Source organism: Aythya ferina (genome assembly GCF_964211825.1).
Source record: "Aythya ferina genome assembly, chromosome: 20".
Classification (NCBI taxonomy): Eukaryota; Metazoa; Chordata; class Aves; order Anseriformes; family Anatidae; genus Aythya; species Aythya ferina.
Window position 1 is genome coordinate 10,409,594 of NC_140318.1, and position 15,985 is coordinate 10,425,578.

Consider the following 15,985-nt stretch of genomic DNA (forward strand, 5'->3'; position numbering starts at 1 on the left):
TGCAGTTTCAGACAGTTTTACTGGTGTAAATCCAGCTGGACCTGCCCAGAACCCCTGCCAGAGAATGCCAAACTTTGAGGGGAAAGCTTTCCTAGCAAGCAAGCAGCCTTTCCAATTCGACTACTTCCCCATGCCAGGATGTTGTGCCGAGGGCACATCTGTGAAGATGCAGCTGGGGGCGTCTGGGGGCCCAGAAGGCATCGTGCTGTGCACTAGGCGCTGTGTGTCCTGCTGTGCTCGCTGCTCCCAGCGGCTCCGCCTGCTTGCAGGGTGCCAGCGGAGCTGTGTGGCTCCCCGTGATGCTGCTCCTTGGCTGCCTGCCTCGGGTCCACAGGGAGGGGTTTTGTACGGTTAGTAAATTGGCTGATTTCCTTAGTGGGAAATCCAGTGAGTTTTGGAGAGCCGCTGTCCCAGCCAGGCCATGTCAGGGGGCTGAGCAGCACACCCTGGCTCCAGTGGGATTTCGATTTTGTATTGAGATCACAGATCAGGATCTTCTTTTATGGATGGTGTAGGGGGGCATGGCTCCATCATGAGACAAGGGGTGCTGCCGTGCCCCCTTGCCCTGGTGGGGGAATTAACCTGTGCCTCTGCAGCTCAGGACGTCCCATGGGACGTTAGCATTGCCTCTGCGTAAGGGCAGTGTAAGATGGTTGTGCTGCACTAGTCCCGTGCTGCTCAAATCTGTGGGAGACACATAGGTGGATATTTGTGACTTCGAGTAGTTAAACTGGGCTTGTGGTGGTTCCTCTGCTGTGAGCTGCGTTTGGGAGGTACCTCACTGTCAAGTCTCCCATTTCTGGGTCTTTGCCCTTTGGTGGTGTGATGGCTGTGACCAAGGAGGGGCAGGCTGGGGCTGCTGTGCCATCTGCAGGGTGCTGGCCACAAGCAAACCCCTCAATGCCTCCCTGCTGCTTGGAGCCTGAGCTCTTCAGCAGGTTGTGGGCTGGGTGCTGGGTCCAAGCTGGCACCTTGTAAAGCTGTCCTGAACACCAAGCGGTGTTGTGGCAGCATCTCTAGCATCCTGGAGAGTTGCCCGTGGGCTAATAAAGCCTGATGGGGCCAGTAGCCTGTTTAAAATATAATTGAAGGCAACAATTGACCAAATTGGCCAAAGAGGCTTTGGCGTTGACCAAATGTGTCAAATGACCACTTGGTGCATGGCATGGTGATGGCTGAGGCTGCAGCTGAGATGTGCACGATTCCCTCTGAGCACGGAGCTCTGCTCTGGTGCAGCACTGGCTGTGGCATATCGCTGTCTCTCCTCTCCATCCTTCCTGGGCAGGGGGTGATGGTGTGGGAGAGGGACAGCGCTGCCAGGGCAGGAGCTGGCCAGGGGAAGCTCGGCACTGACCTGGCAGCGTGGTGTCCTGGAGAAGGCTGGGGGCAAGGCGGGCACACCCTTGTGGCTGCTAAAACAAGGGGTACCGTAGAGCTCTGATGTCCCCTGTGTCCCTGCTCCGTGTCCTGGCCCTACCTGTTCCCATCTCCTCTTTTCTCTGGCAGGGATGGGGCAGAGCCCCTGGATGCTGGGGCCAGAGCACGTGGCAGCACTGCTGGAGGGGCGACGTGGGGCTGCACCATCCTCCCCACGGAGGCAGAGGGGGCTGTCAAGGGGCAGGAGGAAGATCAGCCACGCACGGGTGAAAGGGAAAGGTAAGTGATGGGGGTGTGAGTGCTGGCTGGGAGCATGGGGAGGAGGGCAGGGTGCGTGTGTCCAGTGTCCCGGACAGTGCAGGAGATGGTGTCTGGACTGCTGGAGATTGTCCCCCACTGTGGGTCCTGCACTGTGGGAGCAGGGCTGTGTGGAGCTGTGGGTGGGAAGCAGAGAGCTCTGGGCCAGCCCAGGCACCAGGGAGAGGTTTTGCTCAGAGAAACCACCTCCACCTTTTCTCCGCACACTGCAGAGCTTGTGCCCACCTCTGGGTGCCTCCCAGTAAGCTGTGGCACAGTGCCTGCAACTGGTGGGTGCATTGCCAGCCCGCAGGGGCTGGGAAGGGCTGCTCTGGGGTCTGCAGACCTGTCCCCTGCAGGGCTGTGTGTCTCTTTCCCTGTGACATGAGAGCCACGCACATAACCCCTGCCCTGCTGCCCCTTCCCTCCCTGGTTAACCCCCCAGAGGTGAATTCTCCTGCACCCCTTCCTTGCCTGCAGAAATTTCACCGGGGAGCTGTGCATGCCGCTGCCCTGAGCTCACGCTTGCCAGCCCGATGGCAACCAGCAGAATTACAGCCCAGCACGGCGAGTGGGAGAAGAAACACTGCAAGGTTTTCCCTTTTCCCAGCAGTTTGTTCTCGGTGCGTTGGCCATGGCTGGCCGGGGAGGGCAGAGGCTGCCCGCAGCCCAGCGCTGGGGCCGGGGCCTGTTTGCTCACCCAGGTGCGGTCTCCATTCAAATCCGCGGGGCCAATGGGAACCGCGCCGCTCAAACGCCCGGCGGTTGGACCGCGTCCTTTGGAAACCCGGCTGCACGCCTGCCTGGCCCTCCTGGCTGAAACGGTCGCACGGCTTTCCCAGGCGAGGCGGGGGGGCTCCAACCGCTGGCTAATTAGAGGTGTCCTGCCATGGAGCCCGGCAATGTCCGCAGGGTCTCGCTCTGCACCCGCCGGGCTGAACCGCTGGGAGCTTCCTTCTACCTCAGCACCTTTGGTAAGCGGGGAGCCCCCGGGGTGCTCGTGGTGCCGGGAGTGCACGCGATGCTGGGGGGCTGTGGCTGTGACCCTGGGTGACACGGCACGGGGAGCCGCAGCAGCCCATGGCCAAAGCCCCCGTGGCTGTAGGAATGGCAGGCGCTGCTCCCCGAAGGCGTTAACGCTGAGCAGCCCGCTCACTTCTGCCTCGCTGAGCTGCAATAATGCGTGGCTCGATCAAGCAGGCACGGCAGGCAGTGCCCTGAAGCCAGGCTGCAGCCGCCGAGCAGGTGCTGAATACCCGGGTCGGCTTTGCTAAGCTGGGATTGCTATGTGGGGCCGGCCAGAGCCATCACAGAGCCCCTGTTTCCTTCCTTGCTATGTGTGGATGTTTCTGTGGCCGTCCCGGTGCTGCTGCGTGGGCTTGAAGAAGCCCGCGAGCCCTGTACAGCCACCCTGAGCGGGTGACCGCGGCAGCAGGTGTCACGGCCTTTGCTCGTGGTGTGTGGCAGCTTGTCTGAGAAGGAATTTGGTTGCCCTACACCACCTTCTAAAGCAGAAGTTTTCTTTCAGAGCTTCTGCTTGTTTTTGTAGATGAGCGGTGCAGGCAGTCACGTGAAAGAGGCCGTGGGATCGTGGGGAAGATTATGCGAGAGGAGCAGGGCATCCCTTGGGCAGCCAGGGCTGCTGCTCCTTCCCCTTTTGGCTTTTATGCATCAAACGGCTCAGGACAGCATGGAAGCTGAAATCCTCTTGTTTGTGAGCCAAAGACTTTATCCATGCCCAATCTTGTGAGTTTTGTGGTGCCTTTTGCACCTGTAACTGAGCTGGGCCCAAGCATCGTCTTTGCAGCCACAGCTCCCTTTGCAGGCTGACCAGGTGTGGTGAGATGTGCTGCAAGCAGCAGCACCCAGGCACGGCAGGGCCAGCGCAGCCCCACTGTGTGGGTCACTGAGGTCACTTCAAAAGGGCTGGTGCCAGGCCCTGAGGCCTTGGGGTGCTCTGCCTTGTGCCCATGGGGACCTCCCGCACAGACACTGCTTTCCCCTGCTGAGAATGCCCCCTTTTGGGTAGGAGCACCCTGCACGTGTCCTGTGGTTCTCATCTGTCCTGGCCTAGGCAACAACTGCATTTTCCCTCAATGAAACCAGAAAACTACTTTAAGGAGCAGAAACCTCATTTTTCCATTCACCAGAGATGATCAGCAAGGACGAGATTTTCCCTCCTGCTGAATCTGCTCCAGACAGATGCCATTAGTGTGTGCCCTCCTTTAGTGCAGCAAACTTCTCTCACGGTTGGGAACTTGTTCAGTTACCAGCTCTGCTTGTTCCTACCTGCTTTATCCTTCTCCTTGTGCCAGCTTTGTTCTTCAGCTTGAATTGCCTCTTTCCCAGCTCCTGGGGGCCAGAAGGACGGATGCTGGGTGCCCTCTTAGCAGCGGTGCTGCGAGCCTGGCTGAGCCCCGCTCCCTGTGATGGGGCGTGCAGCCAGGAGCTGCATGTGGGTCCTGATGTGGGCTGAGCTGCCTGCTCTTTCCCCTTCCTCTGGCTTTTCACTGCACCTATTTTTATTTATATTAACCTTATTGATCCAGGCGACTTGGGTGAGCTGTGCTGGGCCCCCTTGCTAAAACTGTTTCCCTTGGCTTATCTTCGGGGTGTACTGAAAAAGGTAAACCAGGGGAAAATCTTTTTCTGACCTTTTCCTTTTGGTGAGTGGTGGAAATGCAGTCTAAGAGCTTGCCTAGACAGGGGTTGTGTTTCTGCTTACCCAGTCCTGGAGGAAGGTTACTGCTCTGTATCCCAGAAAATGTGACTGCTGCCACAAGGCCGGTCTGTCCAAGTGCACAAGTTGGTGCAGCAAATCCCCTCCACCAGCTCAGGCTGGACTGGCTTCTTCAACAGCAGCTTTGCTCTCCCATCCTGGCCCCATAGAACCACCAGAATTGCTGCAAACCCAGGAGTGCTTCCCCTGCATGAGTGGGCTGTGACACCCTTGGGGTAAGGCAGGCTGGCTGGGGCATGTGCGTGGAGTGTGTGATTTGCCCTTTGTGGCTTTAGAGATGCTTGGTAGCAAAGGCATTGAGAGAAATGTTTCCTGCCCCTCATGGGAAGGAGAGGACCTTTCCTGCTGATAGTCCCACATCCTGTCCTACTGCGGGCCAATTTTTGGTACTTCTGGTGAAGGCAAACCTGCTCATTTTCTCCCTGCTCTCTTCTATTTGGTGCTGGTGTCACCAGCAATAGAGGGGCCACAGGCACTGCCCCTGCACAGCTAAAACCAGCAGCAGCAGCAGCAGCAGCACATGCGATGCCTGAGGCTGTGGTCCCATTGGACCCAATCCCTTGTTCCATGGCCCTGGGGACCGCCCCCAGAGCTGAGCAGCCCCAGCCACTCTCAGGCCAGGGCTGGGCATAGGAGCTTCCTCCCCCCGAATTACCCAGCACAAAAGCTTCCTTTCTCCTCCCCAGGGCTTATTCATTACTGGCCTGACTCCTTGTCATGCTTGGTTAGGCAGAGCGTTCTGCTTTTGCGCTGCAGTGGTTGTTAAATGCTAATAGAGGAACAGTGAGATGGTTCCCACCGCGCTGGAGATTTGGAGATAGCAGAAGAGTTAAAGTCTTAAAAGGCTGGGGTGGCTCAGGTGGCATGAAACTGGGGCAATATCCTCAGTGTCATAAATTGGTATTAGACAGAACTGCCCTGATTTACCCTACCTGGGGAGGTCTGTGTCCTGTCTTTACTTTCTCGCCTTGCTTTCACTTGCACATGTACACCGGCATACATTTCCACATGCACACGTAGGTATGCACTCTCAAACACGTACACACACGTGATCTGGAGAGAGATTTGAAAATTTTCTGTTAACGTTCTTTTATTGCATGAAAAATGAGGTACAAGTTCTGTTAATTGTTTCAGGTTAAACAATCGCATAAGATATCCCCACCCCAGTAAATGCACTCCTTCAGTGCGTCTTTTACATTTTTTTTTTTTTTAAGTTGAAATGATGTCTAGATGTGTGCAAATGATGTTTGCAAGTTAGTTTTGTGTTTTTGTTTGTTTGTTTGTTTTGTACGCCAGGAAAAAGAAGTGTATCTGGGCTATTTTGCTTTGGACTAAATAAGATGTTGCACCAGAGATATTTTCCATTTGTTTGATTCTCCAGCAGTGTTTGAGAATGTTTAGTTTTGGGTTGGTCCAGAGCACTTACACAGATGTCAGACCCTGCATCACCCCCAAAATCTGCACCTTATACCCAGGCTGGTATGGTGGTGGGCAGCAGCTCCCTTGGAGCCCTTTCAGAAGCTGCTCGGGTTTCAGAGCCCGCTCCAACACCAGCAGTGTTTTGCCTAGAAAGCGCCGCCAGCTGAGCCTTTGTGCCAGTCTGGGTGCTGTGGGCAGGCTTCAGGGCTAATGCAGAGTTGATGGTGCATGGGAGTAAGGACGTGTAGGGGTGAGCTGGCAGAGCAGAGCTGCTGCCTGCAGACCTGAGCTCTTGCTCAGCCGGGGAGGGGGGGGGGTTGCGTGCGTGGCCCTCCCAGGCACTGGGGCTGTGACCACTTGGCTGTTCAATGCTGGGAATCAGCTGCCTACGGACAGGTCCAGGCAGTGCCAAAAATCACAAATTGCAGCTCCAGATAAGAAGCGGGAGCTTAGGGATCTGGCATGGGTGTTGTGAAAGGCAGCAGGAACTGCAGGTTGGGTTTACAGCCGTGAAAGAGCTGGATTTTATTCTCAGCTCTGCTGAAGGGCCATCACCTGCATGCAGAGCAGGCTGTAGCAGTGTGTTCTCCAGGTATGGATGCTGTGCTTGCAGGTGGTGACTTTGTTGCCAGCCAAAGGTGTATTTGGGGTTCTCCTTTGTTGGTTTGTTCTTAAGAAACAATCCTCCCGTCTGGTCCTTGTGACTCTGCAGAATGCTTTCTGGATTCAGAGGTCAGCCTGGGTCCTCCAGCCTTGGCAGTTAGGTTTCAGCTGTCCCTGTCCCTGACAGACTTTGAGCTCTCTTCTAGTTTATTTCCCCACCTGCAGGGGGGCAGAAGTGCTCTCAGAAGTGCTCTCCCTCTGCCCTCACCAAGATCTGCACCCTTGGCCTGCTACCACCAAGGGCAGGCATGGCTGCCCAGGCCTCAGCCCTGCCAACCCCCTTTGCATTTTTATCCTGGGCTCCGACCTGCTGCTCCCCTCCAAGGGAGAAGGGAGGCAGTCCCACAGGAGGGAGGAGGGCCGCTGTGTGCTATGTGTCTCACTTGGCCCTGTATCTTGCTGGTGGGTTGGAAGCACAATCTCCTCCCTGCTCTGGTCTCCAAGCCCTGCAGAAATGTAGTGTAAAACTTCCTTCTTTTTGTCATCCATGGCCAGAGGTGCTTGGTGGGTGTCTGATTTGGCCCCTGCTTGCTCTCCCCACCCCTCTGCACAGCGTCAGGCACTGCTGTGTGACTCCTGCCACAGACTCGGTCCCAGCTGCGGTGGTTTTAGCACGTTGGGTAGGTCCCGATGGTCCAATGGGGGCCGTCTCCCTGGTTTGCTCCCTAACTTCCGTCTTTTAGTCAGTCCGATTCTGCTCCTGGTGCAGACCCTCAGAGCCCAGGGTCAGCTTTTTAGAAACTGTGTTGGACCTGGAAAGCAAGCCCGTGGCTTTGGTGTTGTGGTGGTCACGTCTCACCCCCAGGCTGCTGGAGCCGTCCTGCCTGTGGTCTCTTGGCTGATCCGCTCTGCTGATGGTGATGACAGGCACCGGGCCCACAACCTGGCGGGGGTTTGCGGCCGAGCCAGGGCACTGGGGCCAGGGGGATCTCTGTCCAGTCCTGCTGCAAAGTCACGTTGTGTTCGTGTAGCTCCTCGAGGCTCTCCCCGACCCGACCTCCCTGATCAAAAGCCCTGGGCTGCAGGACGGTGCGGTGCTGCTTGGCCTGGGGTTGGCAGCTGCTGGCCTTGTTGGCCTCCTGACAACTATTCAGTGTCAAAACACGTCCAAAACCATTCTTGTTTAATCCTAGATTAAAGCAGGCATTGACTCCTGGTGTTAGGAGATTACCTGTCTGCTACCAGCCCCAGCTGGCTGGGATCCCCAGGGAATGCAGCCCCGTGGGGAGGTCTGCGGGGTGGGTGCCCTCCCCATGCTTTGCTGCCTGGCGGCTGGGCTTGTGCTGTGAGCTGTGTTGTGCTGGCCCTTGTCACCACATCCTCTCTGCTCAACAGTACCCGTGATAATGAGCTGTTACTGGATGTGACAGCCACTGAAGGGCTTTTAAAGCTTCTCCATTTCCCCTGCACCAGCGGGGTGAGGCGTGCAGCAGGGCAAGTGGGGGGAGGTGTGTGAGGAGCGTGGTCCCGCAGCAGCGGAGGCATGAGACCGGGTTAGTGCCTTGGCTGACCCTGTGCAGGCATCTTCCTGCCACCAAAGGCACTGGTTGTCCTTGGCCTTCATCCAGGCCATCTGCAGCTTGGCCCACTGTCACCTCTGTGGAGGTGACAGCCTGGTGCCCGCACAGAAGCTCAGGACAGAGGCACAGGGGAAGTTGAATGCAGGCGGGGGGAGAATTCGAGCACATGGCATCCATTGGCAAGGCTAAGCTCACCCTCTGCTAAATCAACTATTCACCTTGATGCTCTCCCTTCCTTTCTGCCATGGGCTTGTACCAGATGCTAGCAGTTTACTGTGTGCTGAGAAAAAGGTATTCAGTTTTTGTTAGAATGGTTTTTGCATCTGAAGGCATAAGTTTTTGGTAGCAGATGTTCTCACCTCTTTCCCCTGGCTCCATGAGAAATGCCTTGTGTCCAGGGCAGAGCAGGATGGCTTTGGCCCTGCACAAGCCTTGGGGCTGTGAAGTCCCCATGCTGCTGAGCGCTGGTGTGAGCTCTGCCTCCCTCACTGTCTCCCGTCTTCTTCCTTCAGGCCAGCTGAAGCTGTCCATCGAGCTGCGGGGCCGGATCCTAGCGCTGCACGGTGAGTGTCACCCTAGGGTGCATGGGGAGGTGGCCCCAGAGCCATGGGGGACTAGCGATGGGAGCAGCACTGCCATGCCTTGCCTTCAAGCTCTTTCAGACCTGGGGGAATCGTGGTGCTTGTTGGGAACAGCTCCACAGCACAGCAGTTCTTTGGTTTAGTGGCCAAACCAAAATTTGTGGAAATTTAATTTCCAGGTGACCACAGTGTGTTTTGTGTTCCGATTATATAAAGTTTTTATTTTGCTCTGTATGAAGAGATTAAAAGACAAAAAAAATAATAATTTGGAAGAGCAAATCTGAAATGTTTTGTCTCCTCTGAAATGTCCTTTTTATTGGTCGAAAACATTGCCCAAAAATATTGGCAACGGCCCACCTTATGGGCAGCCTCACCCCTTCCTGCTTGTAATGAAATGGGGGCAGAGGATGGCTTGAGCCTGGTGTGGCCATGAGGACCAGCTGAGCCATGCTCAGCCCCTGTTCTTCTCCACTTGCTGCCCTTTTCCAGCTGTGCAGAGAAGCTTTGTAAAGCTTTCTTTGTAAAGAAACAACAGCAGGAAAATGTTTTTTGGCTCCCACCAACCCAGTTCTGGCACAGGCTTCACCCCAAATCCCTCCATCTGAGCAGCCTCAACATCGATGCAAGTCACTGTCTTATTTTGGATGTCGTCCCCCAAAGTGGGGGCCTGGAGCTGAGAAATGGTCGAGCAGAGGCAGAAGTGTGGCCCAAAGCCTGGGACCTGACATCCTGCCACATGCACTGGGTGCTCAGGGCAGTCAGTGTGTGCAGGAGGAGGTGAGTGACGGTGGAGTGATCCATCCTATTTCTTCATTCTCCGCCCCAATGTACTTAACCCCAAAGCAGGTCTGTCTGGAGCAGAAGGCTCCTAGTGGAACCTGTCCTGGAGGAATCTTGCAAACTGCTTCAGAAGGCACCAGAGGGTCTTGCAGAGTCCTTTCCCCTTGTGCATGGGGCTTTCTGCCCAGATTACCATGTTTCTTAGGAACACATCTCTCTCCCTGACAAAGGCACTATTGCCTTGTTGGGGATATTAGGAGCGAGCTTACCTGGTAGCCTGTCCTGGGCTATCAGGGCTCTGCAGCTCAGATGTTGCCTCCAGCTGCATGCCTGGGAAGGGCAGGGCTCCCCACTGTTGGCAGCAGGATGGTGCTGAGTCCCTGCTGGCATGGCTGCCTTGGGATGCAGCCCTTGGTATTTAACCTGATGGGGCGTTTGGCTCCAGGGCAGGGAGCACAGAGGTGTGTGAGGTCTGGCAAATGAAATACAACTTGCCACCTGGATGCTGAACTGAATCTGCTGCCATCCTCACCACAGATGCCAGTAGAGCACGGCTGTGTTAAAGAAAAAATACAGCACAATGCCTGCCTGTCTGTGGGTGCCTGGCGAGGCTGGGCTGTGGGGAGGTGTGCGGGGTCTGGCAGTGAGGGCAGGTTCAGCCCTGCAGAGCAGAGCGCTGCAGTGCAGGGAGATGCCTTCCCTGGTGCTTTGGGCCTTGACTGCCTCGTTTCCTTTCCAGTCATGGAAGCAAAAGGTCTGCTGGGGAAGGAGTGTCGGCCGTGCAACTCCTATGTGAAGGTGGGTTCTGCTGGGGCTCTGTGCAGGGTGCTTCGTGCTCTCTTGGCGTTTTGGGGTTGGCTCCTCCCAAGCATGCTCTGGGCTGCCTTTCTCTTCTGTTTCCTACTTGGGCTTCTCTGTCCTGCTCTGGCTGAGCACCCGCTGTGTGCCAGGAGGTGGCTGGCCTCTCCCCAACCTCATGGGGTTTGTTGGCACAGCAGAGAAGGAAAGCAGAGTGCACCATGGTAAGGGCGATGTTAGCCATTCGGTGCAAGAGCCTCGTGCTGGGTGACCGAGGGAGAAGTGCACAGCCAGCACTGCATGGCCCTGGGCTCTCCTGTGAGGGTGCTCCCACCACAAAGCACACAGTGCATGGAGCATCTGCCCTGCGCGGGGGCTGTGGGTCGGAGAGCAGCCAGCAGGATCCACTCACATCTGCCCCTGATTTTCTGCTATTCTCCTTCCCCTGCACTCTCAGGAGTTTTGTAGTGCAATAGCTTGGCATACATAGGGTAGAGTAATCTAAACCACCCGTTAGCATGGGCTCAGTTGGATCTGTGAGACTTAGCCACCCATAGAAGTGGCTGTGCCATCTCCTGCCACCATAGGGGCAGGGCTGCCAGCTGCGTGCCGGGTGCCTGCTTTGAGATGGCTGATGTGCTGCTTGTTTCCTTACGTAAAGATGTCGATCGTGCCAGATGCTGACTGGAAATGCAGGCAGAAGACGAAGACTGTGCCAGACAGCAAAAATCCCATCTTCCACGAGCACTTTCTTTTGTGAGTATGACGGGGCAGCTGCAGCCCCGGGTCATTGCTCAGCTCTATTCCCACTGAGCAGTGGGGGACCCGCGTGGCTGCTGTCCTGGGCACCCTCGCGATGCCAAGAAGCTGTGTTTGCTTTTGCATTATGATCTGTAATAAACATGCATCATGCATGAGCAGGTCTGCTGCAGAGATGAGGAGTGACAGATGTTATTCTGCTGTTTTTTATAGCTGAAATGCCTTGAGCTTTTGGGCAGAGCTTTGTGGAGGCTCATAAAGCTGTCAGCACACAGCATGGCAGTGGCACTCCTGCACGGTCGGACTTTTCTTGGTGGGCAGGATTTGGGCAAACACACTCCATTTCTTAGACATTACACCTCTGCAGTAGTATGGGCACTGGTACGAAGGAAGAAGGTAAAAGGATTTACTATAGCTAAAGCATGTTTCTGCATGGGAAAGGAGCTGTATGACACGTAATGTTTCGGTAGAGCTTGTTATTGCTAGTGGACCAGTCTGTCAGTCCTCTGTCCTAGTGCAACATTTAATCTGGGTCAGGACAGTTATTTAAGAGCATGAACTGTTCCTTGTACTTGCTTTTCAATGGTGGATGTGTGTCTTTCTGCATGACACATTTTTTCTCCTTAAACCACCTGAGCAATGTCCCCAGCACCTGCCCGGAGGAGGTCACATCCCTTTGTGGCTGTTTTTCCAGGAATGACTAAATCAGGACAGCAGTGGCTCATGTGGGGAGATTGCCACCTGGGGGGATGCTGCAGTGCTCCGTGCAGGGAGCAGAGGAGAAGACCTGGCTCTGAGGGTGCCACGAACATGAGGGCAGCCCTTGCTGAGTGCTCTGGGGCAGAGCAGTGCTCACAGGCTGTCCCCTCTGCTTGTTACAGCCCAGTGCAAGAAGAGGATGAGCAGAAGCGTCTCCTGGTCACAGTCTGGAACCGAGAGAGAAATTCCAGGTATGGGGCTGCCAAGGTGCATTTTGAACTCTTTAAAACAGGGCTGGCACCATGGTGAACCCATCATCTGCTTTGGCCAAGCCACTTGAGCTCCTCTGGTGCCTCAGGCCTTGAGCACTGTCCCTGACGTCAGTGCAGCACGTGGAGAGAGGGAGTCCTGCCCTTGGCAGTCTCTGTCCACATTGCGGCTGCTCGGTGGCCATCACCAGGTCCAGCATCAAACTGGGTAAAGCCAAGTGGAGCTGGAGACTGGGCCAGGGACCTTCCCTCCCTCCTGGGGCAATGCAGGGAGGAGGAAAGTGCAGCAGCAAAGGGCCTGGCACCCTGCAGGCTGCCTCTGCCTCCTTGGCTGGGCTGCTGCCAGCAGCAGGGAGGCTGGAGGTGATCAGGATGCTGCTGCCCAGCTCCTCCCTGCCCCTGCTGCAGCCAAGCCGCGTGGTTACACCACGTTTGCTCAAAGCATGGGGAGGGGGGCACGTCCTGGGCACTGCCCAGCTGCTGGTGTGGGCAGGGATACCTGCGGGGTCCCTGCAGAGCTGTGCATGGGGGAGGTGGTCTGCGGGGAGGTTTCAACAAGCATGTGCTGATGGTCTCTGACTCTCTGCAGACAGAGTGAACTGATCGGGTGCATGAGCTTCGGTGTGAAGTCCCTTCTGGCCCTGGACAAGGTACCTCCGTGCTGGAGCGCTGCGTGTTGGACTGGGGCTGACCCTTGCAGGCCAGTGGCTGGACATGGTGCACCTTTGGGGCAGGAGCAGGGAGGAGCTGGCTTCTCACACTGTGGGGCAAAGGTGCTTGGATGGTGCCCAGGAGCTCCCAGTGTGGACGGCCGCTGGGAGACTGGTGTCGGTGTGACGGCTGGAGGCAGGGATGGGGAGGCTGCTGGAGGAGGGGTCCGAGGCAGGGAACAATTGCTCCTTTCTGCGGGGACACAGCAACCAGGGGCTTCACAAGCTGAGGTGGTGCTGGGAAGGGCGAACGTAGAGGTGGCCACATCTCGAGATGTTCCTGGAGGCAGCGGTGCTGCCAGGACCCCGTGCTGGTCTGTGTCCCTGATGCGGCAGGTTGGCCACTGCTGCTGCCCCAGCCTGGCTGCTGCCTGCTAATACAGCTTTCACACCGCCCGGGTTTGCCTTCCGGATGAAGCCGGCAAGGCTCCTGCTGTAAATGGCTCCTGCTGACCCCCTGAAACACCAAAATGTTTCGTCCTAACCACCGGTGGTTAGGGTTTTCATCCCTGGCCAGCCCAGGTGTGGTGTTGGCACATCCGAGGGGACCTAGGCAGGCTGCAAGGGCTTCGTGGAAGTGTTAATTCATCCCCCGAGGTGTGGAAATGTGCTCCCTAGCAAGAGGTTAAAAAGGAGCTATTTGTTGCAATTACCTGAGACAAGGATAAGAGGTAGCCTGAACAAATGAGATGTAGAGTGGTTTTCTTTTTCTTTTTTCTTTCTCTCCCAGCAGTGCAGATAATTAGACAGAACAGCTCTGAACTGCAGCTGTCCCCAGGAGCAGCCTCTGCTCCAGTCAGGTTTGTCCCCTGCAAGATGTCCCCTCCTTGTCAGACTTTTTAACCTCTGTTTTCTGCTGGCTGCCAGGAGGGCAGTGGGAGGCTGTGGTGGCTCCCTGGCAGAGATGTGAGGGGTCCCCAAGGTCAGCTCTGCACTCCTGCAGCACAAATGTGGGGCAGGGGCAGGGGGAGCTCTGCTGTGGAGCACCCAGCTCTGCTGCAGGTTGGTCTGGGCACCCAGCTGTGGTGATGAGGCTGGAGCCTTGTGCTCCCTGCGAGGCTGCCAGCAGCTGCAGACACGATGTGGATGTTTTTACTTGGGACTGTCTGTCTGCCTGCCCCCTGTCTCTCCATAACACCCTAGGAGCTCATTACTGTCATGATGGCTGGTCCCTCCTGCGCAGACATGGGAGTTTAGTGGTCCACATCTCCTAAGAGAAGGGCTCCAGGCTGCGCCTCCATGCACAAGCGTGTCTGGGTGGCCTCACAGCTCTGACCAGGGCAGCTCCAGCAGCAGGACCCCTCTGGAGCTTTGGGCAACCAGATTGAATTAAACAGGGCTGGAGTACCTGCATCAAGCAGTTTCTCTCCCCCCGCCCAGGAGATCAGCGGCTGGTATTATCTCCTCGGGGAGGACCTGGGCAGGACCAAGCACCTGAAGGTGGCTGTGCGGCGGCTGAAGCAGAGCAGAGGTGCGTCTCTCACGGGGACTTGGGGCTGGGCTCTGGCTCTTGGGGTCCATGCAGGCTTGTGGGGAGCTTTTTCTCCTGCCTTGGTCTCCTTGACATGCTGCCAGGGTGAGGGGGCAGCGCCTGTTCCACAAGTGCAGACCCCCTGGGGCTTCCATGCAGGGCTGCCCTGGCCCAGAGATGTCCTCCTAGCACATAAAGATCTCATTTATAGTGTGTGGATGTGGCACGGGGGGAGAAAGGCTATCAGGAGCTGTGTGCTGTTGGGCTGATGTGGCTTTATTATTATTATTATTATTTATTTTTTTCCTCAAGAGCCAGTGCTGGGAAGTCAGGATGCAACATGTGAAAGCCAGGACACTGCCAACATGAAGCAGCTGAAGGTAGGTGTGGTGGGGCTCTGACCCACGAGGTGTGTGGGGATGTGGGGCTGGGAGCCGCCGGGAGCAGAGCCCATGTGTGGGGCTTTCGAATGAGCTGGAGGGTGGGAGTATTATTGAGGATGGTGCTGAGGTGGGAGCTGCATCATCCTATCGACACCATGGTTTTTGCAGGCAATTAGTGTTCCCAATCAAGCCCTGATAGGCAGAGGTGGGCAGTGGGGCTGGTAACCCCACACTTGCTCCCTGTTGCTATATAAGGACCTCCTTGTTTTCCAATGTGTCACCACAGAGACAAAGTACCAGCCGTGTACTGGGAGTGACGGGAACCAGGAGCGATGAGGACAGGGCTGGCTGGCTGCCGGCAGCACGGCATCGGCCCCTGGCCGGCTCCAGGGCTCCATGGACGGGTGCGTCTGCTCCCCTCCTCCTCCTGGGGCCGTTTGCTCTGGGAAGGGAAAGGCCCACGGTGGAGCCTCAGTGATTTATAGGAGAGGCAAGGGTGGGAAATGGGAACGCAAACACATGGCCTGCATCGGAAATCGGGCTCGGCCGGCCCCGTGATTTATCTGTGCTGAATTCCGCTTTGCTGCTTCCCTCAGCTGCGTTTTCAGTTATTTGTTTTAAAGCGTAGGATTGAGCAAGACAAACAAAGCCAGCGCCCCTCTCCTCCCTTCCTCTCCGGCAGTCGCCACGGACTTGAAAGATGGTGGCTGGGAAGGAAAGCTGATCCTCCTTCCAGCTCCAGCCCGGCAGCTGGGACAATGCACCCGGAGCAGTCCCGGGAGCGCCTCCGGCAGCTCCACCACACTGCTGGGTCTCCTGGGAGCACCGGAGCTCCTTGCACACCCACCCCAGCCGCCCTCGCTCTGCCACCCTGCCTGCTGGGCAAGGGAGCCCGGGGTTTGGGTTTCCTCGAGCCTTTCCTCTCCTTTTCCATCCCCACGTAGGGGTGTAGAAGGTCGTGCTGCAGCGCTGGCAGTCGGGGCTGCGCCGTGCAGACTCGGTGTGTCCTGCTTTGTGCCCTGCTGCTGGCTGGGCTTGGAGTTTCTCTTTGTCTTTAATTTTGAAATTACCCCATAGGTAAAATTCAGCTGACCTCTTTGCTTCCCCCTCTGTGACTTTGTGAGCAAAAAGCATTGGGATGTGCGTATCCTTTGGGTTTGTGCTTCCAAAACCAAACTTTTTCTTTTTTTTTTTCTTTTTCAAAAAGTTAACAAAACATCTTCTCTGTTGTCCTCTATGACTGTAATGAGTGCAAGCTGTCTTTTTAATGAAGTGAAGCTCACACAGCCGGTGCCTGTGAAACGCCGCTTAAACATCCTCAGAGTGTTTGTGAGAACATTGCAATAACAAAGTGCTCCGTGCGGCTGAAGAATGCCGCGGGAACAAAAGCCACATCAACAGAGCGGGGACTAGGGAATACTAAATAGTTGACAGGAATTTTAATATAAAACTCTCTCTCTTCCTTGTCACTTAGGGTTTTCAGGAAGCCCTCTGGCTTATCGTAAAGCGGCATACAGCG

General features: G+C 56.1%; 1 protein-coding gene across 1 annotated transcript; it reads left to right on the forward strand.

Moving 5' to 3' along the window:
* Positions 1-2,563: 2,563 nt before the first annotated feature.
* Positions 2,564-15,410, forward strand: LOC311421896 (regulator of G-protein signaling 3-like; the record flags this gene model as incomplete). The annotated part of the gene is made up of 9 exons (XM_084494324.1): positions 2,564-2,648; positions 8,529-8,579; positions 10,117-10,175; positions 10,837-10,931; positions 11,816-11,884; positions 12,492-12,552; positions 13,993-14,083; positions 14,396-14,463; positions 15,063-15,410. 9 exons carry the CDS (start codon positions 2,564-2,566, stop codon positions 15,408-15,410), a joined length of 927 nt encoding a protein of 308 aa, XP_084350450.1.
* Between the last annotated feature and the right edge of the window lie 575 nt (positions 15,411-15,985).